General features: G+C 37.2%; 1 protein-coding gene across 1 annotated transcript in view; it reads left to right on the forward strand.

The window, feature by feature from the left end:
- The window catches only part of LOC107718990 (neural cell adhesion molecule 1-like), a 242820-nt gene that overhangs the window by 190761 nt on the left and 47042 nt on the right, over window positions 1–5017 (forward strand). Inside the window, exon 9 of the mRNA XM_016526273.1 lies at window positions 2351–2380. Coding sequence (XP_016381759.1) covers window positions 2351–2380 — 30 coding nt within the window. The remainder of the gene's footprint in view (window positions 1–2350; window positions 2381–5017) is intronic.

Raw genomic sequence — 5017 nt, forward strand, 5'->3', positions numbered from 1 at the left:
TCCTTTGAATCAGACTAATTCTAAAATGTGTACATAACATTATTGAATTTTAACGATATCTGCAATACATTTATGTTGGTTCTGTTCTGTTTACCCTGGGGGGGTTATCGCTGCTCTTTTCTTGCCAAGAACAGAACCATACCGCCAATCCAAACTGTATGCTAATTGTCAATCATCTTTGACGATAGTGGTCCTGACAGAAGTATTTTTTTTCAATGCCAGATTTATTGTGGCATCAACTATTTTAATTATACCTGCTCCTAATTGACAAGTAAACAAACTGTGATTGATCACTTGATATATCAATCAAACAATTTCTTCCTGTCTAATTGGACAGTTATTTGCTAGAATAAACTACAAAGTAGACCAGACAGATGTACTTAGTCAAAAGTCTGGCTCCACAGACTGCTTTTAGCCGTCATCCGACAAACGACTCAATTGATATGCATAGACGAAGACCTAAGTGGTTTATAAAATCCTGTCCTTTGTTCATGCACACCAAATGGCCTTAAATATTTAGCTGGAACTCAGCAGACTACAAGTAGTTTCTTTAATCACAAATGTCATTATTCTGCTTGATCAGTGTCAGATTTGATAATGCATCCTGAAATCCCACTTGTCTGCGGCAGATTCCCTTTTAAGCAAATTGTGTGATTAGCAGTCAAAATAATAGAATGCTGCCTTCATGAAGAGCAAGCATTGAATCGCTGTCGCTCTGTCATAAGTCAAATGGGTAGGTTGTCTGCTATTCATGTCTGTTTGATTTATCAGTGGTTCTAGTCACATCTTCAACAGCCACTATTGTGAGTCATGCAAATTCTCGCCAATGCAATTCCAGATGGCAACGTCATTGATTGATTTTAGGTTAACAAATGAGTGGAAGGTATAAAAACCTTCACTGAAAACTACTCATCACTGTCCCGTTCAAAGAATAAAGGGATCTGTGTTGTCAAATGAAAGAATGGCTCTCGTTAAGGCTCAAAGCTGCTGCCTGTGACTTATGGGACATAGGCGTAATGAATGTGGTGATCACAGTTAGCATCACAGGCAGTAGACCTCGGCAGATTGATGAGCTCTTTGACTTGTCGCTTTAGTTCCAAGGTGTGCATCATTTCATATGTATACCTATTGTGTTATTAATTATTGATGTAGCGTGGCATTTTGATGGCTTGTCAACATGTGGGGTGGGGTGGGGGGATGACTTTTCTCATCATTTGCAAGATCATATGCATGTGTCACCTGGAGCATTGCACCTGGATGTCTGAGCATCCACTCATGTTTAAGTAATTTGATTTCCCAGCCTGCAGCTAAATGTGTCCTTTTCCATGCAGTTTGATTGTTGTTCAAATCAAAAAATGATTTGTCACACTTGATGATGTTTTGATTATGCACTTCTCAACTGGTATCATGCTCTGATACTGGTCATAACAAGGCCAGTTCAAGGTCATGTATATATATAAAGCATTTTATATAATTACATCATTTTTACATAATTTTTTCTTATTTATAAAGCTTGTTTTTTTATAAAGTTTTTTTTATAAATAACTAGGCATGGGCCGGTATGAGATTTTGATGGTATGATAACCTTAAGCAAAAATATCACGGTATCACGGTATTGTCATTACAGCTCTAAAATGTGTTATTTTTAAATGGCTGGGTAAAAAAAATAATAATAATTTCCGCTGAACACAATATATTTTGTTTTTGAGCAACATACAGAATATTAGGAACAGTAGAATTTGTTTATTTTTTCTTTGATTTGTTTCCTAAAAAGAAGAATGCTTGCAATAAGACAAAAAACAGCCGTTGTCGATCGTGTAGGAAGCTCTTTAAGTTCGGCCATCCTACACACACGTGACTGACCGCTCGCTCGCACCAACAGGAGGAGGAGGGTCATGTTACTCTCTACACTGCACTCAACCTGAGGGATTCCTACACTTTCAGTCTTTGAGGAGACATGAAAAACAGCGCATACCACAGGAACGGTATAACGGAAAATATTAGCGGTTTTGAAACCGTGAAATTTTCAAATCGCGGTATACCTTGAAACTGGTTATCGGCCCATGCCTATAAATAACTCAGAACTCCAAATAAAATAATAAAAAACATAACATACAAAATAAAAGTATGTTATTATTAACATCTCTATTGCCTGTAAGTATGGTACAATTACTAAAACTTTGAAATTTGTCTTTGATTTGATTAAAGTCAAGTTGTTCAGCTTGGAGCTTCACAAGCTGTCTGCTCTGAATAGCGTGCATGTGTCTAACTGAGTGCCTACTGACTTTTTTTATGGCTTTTTTTTTTTTTCATTTCTGTCATGTTTTGCTTTGTGTGTTTGTCCTCCCAGGCTTCATGGACTCGACCTGAGAAACACAAGGTAGGGCTGCTTCAAATGTAGCCAGGATGTTTACTAATCCTAGAGAAGCCCTTATCACTGCAGAACATCAAGTGTTGGCTCTCTTCTACCCTTAAAATCCTGTAAACACACATCACATCTGATCAAATGGCATCCCTAGTCTACAATGATTGTCGTTTCATTTCTTTACATGCAGCATATTGCTCATTATTTTTCTGGGTAGCTTCTGTCAACAGAAATGTTGAAGATCCTATTTGGTCTTTCTAAGCTGTGAATTTTTTTTTTTTACTTTCTTAGTAGACCTGTTTTCCTTTACAAATTCCCCTCAGACAAACTTTCTCAAGGGACTGGGGAAGAAAATAAAGAGAGGGTGTTAGAGCAGGGCTTCAAGGGTTGGAACATGCCAGGTTCTTCTTTAGAGTATGAGCCAACACTCTGTGTTCTCCCATAGACTCAGACAGGGGAATGTAGCAGCACTAAAGCAGACGCTAGGACATATAACCAACTCCAGCTTCAGACAACACATGCTTCTGTTAACATAAATATACTAACCCTTACTGGATAAACTCATATGCCACATGTCAGAGATGATTACAGTAACTTTAAAGTCAGTGTGAAACCCATTTTACTTCAATAATGTGGTACATTTATGTTAAATAGGACATTTAATGATAAAAAAAAATGTATGGCAAGACCGTGTTTTATCCATTGGGAGTTGATTGGATTGGGAAAAGCAGGCATTGCGTATCAGACTGAATGTGTGTTTGTGAAAATATTGGTTAACATTATCCAATAGTGACATGAATGGAAAGGGAAAATACATTGTGATTACAGATTACAAAGGCTTTCTTTTAGAAGAAAGTAAATAGGTTAATTTTGATTTCATGTTGACTTTAGCTGTAGATACACAATATGAGCAAGTGATTCCATGCTTGACTCTGAAATGTTAGACTCTTTTACTTGCTTTATTCATCTGTCAGAGAGAGAATTCATCAGTGTCTGCATTGCCGATTAAGAATGATTCAGATGCATATGGATTGTGTGGGAAGGTCTGTTTATCTGATCTGCTGAGATGAAAGGCCACAGTTATGGGATTGCCCACACATCACTTCATGTTTTCAATCCTCAGGAGGACAGATAAAAAGCACCATGGTTCTTTACACGTGCTCATTTCCTCTGAGTCAAAGACAATGAAATTACTTTATCATAAGTTTTGGAATAATCAAGAGTCTGCAGTACTGAGTTGATGCTTTAAACTAAAAATTCAAGATTGCATTCTTTCTACATTACGGGCAGTACTGACTCAAGTGTTGTGTGACTGACAGGCGGCTGTTTTTCAATGCTCGCACGTACTGTGTGCATGCTCTGTGAAGTGCGCTCGTGCTTCGCAGTAATGCTACACGCACGAACGGTCAAGCTTTTCTTGTTCAAAATGCTCATCATACCGAGGTGTTAATATAAACACAGTTGATTATGTCTTTAGTGAATGCAAACAGGTAGAACAAAAAAATGGATGTGTGATATGTTAGAATATCAGATACGCCTTGAAATGTAAATGGACCTGCCACTGTCTATTGTGTTGCTACTATTAATCAATCACAAATTTTAACAGGAAAAAGAGAAAGCCACTCACTGCTCGCAGCTGGATAACTTTAGTAGCTTTAATATACCCTCTACAATCAAACATGAGCACAAAGTTAAGCCTGCTTTTCAGACATACTCATACAGAATTAAATCAGTTTTAATGAGTTATAACTAGTAATCATGCAAGATTAAGTCAACCATTTAATTGTTTACATTTCAATAACTTATTTTAACAAATAGGTGTGTTCTTCCAACAAGATCTCAATGTAATTTTATAGATTTTTGTAGACATTTACATAAATTTTCATACTCTCTCTATATATATATATATATATATATATGTATGCATGTGTAACAGTGGTATATATATCAGTGGTGTGCGGTGGTGTTTTAAAATGAGGAGCCAGTCATGTTTCATGTAAATTCATGTTTACACTTGCAAATAGCTATAGATTCTATTTACACCTAATGTTAGCAGGATTTTCTGCTATTTACACTACTTATTGCAAATAGTGGCAATTATCTGCACCTCCGTATTGTAGTACATTATAAAACAGTAGGCATTAATAACATATTGAGTGTAAATTATAATTTTAATTCAAATTATTAAAAGGATGCCACCTTATTGGGACAATAAAGCCCTCCCTACACATACCCTAACCCTTCTTCATTCAGGCCGAGAGCTCGCACGAAAGCAAGAGGCGGGATTTATTACACGAACCAATCACATTCAATCATAACCGATCATATCCAATTATAGCGCGATGGAGGCATTGCCTCCTCTCACGTGATTTTCCCCCATTCATCTCAATGAGCCTCCAGAAAAGTCACGGCACGCTTTAGGGTCTCTGTAGAAAGTCAATGGACCGAAGGGAGGCAAGCCTCCGCTGTAACTTTACCTGCGGGTGTCGCTGTTGGACAGTGTTACTTTATAAAAACGAGTGACTTTTAGACTTTTAATATCATATTTAGTCATATTTGCGCTGTTTTATTTTTGTAATATCGATTATTTTCTCATCCAACTTTTTGAGGAGACACTGCCTCCCTTGCCTCCTCGGAGGAAACGCCCCTGAT

This window comes from Sinocyclocheilus rhinocerous, unplaced genomic scaffold (assembly GCF_001515625.1).
Source record: "Sinocyclocheilus rhinocerous isolate Xijiao unplaced genomic scaffold, SAMN03320098_v1.1 scaffold753, whole genome shotgun sequence".
Lineage (NCBI taxonomy): Eukaryota > Metazoa > Chordata > Actinopteri > Cypriniformes > Cyprinidae > Sinocyclocheilus > Sinocyclocheilus rhinocerous.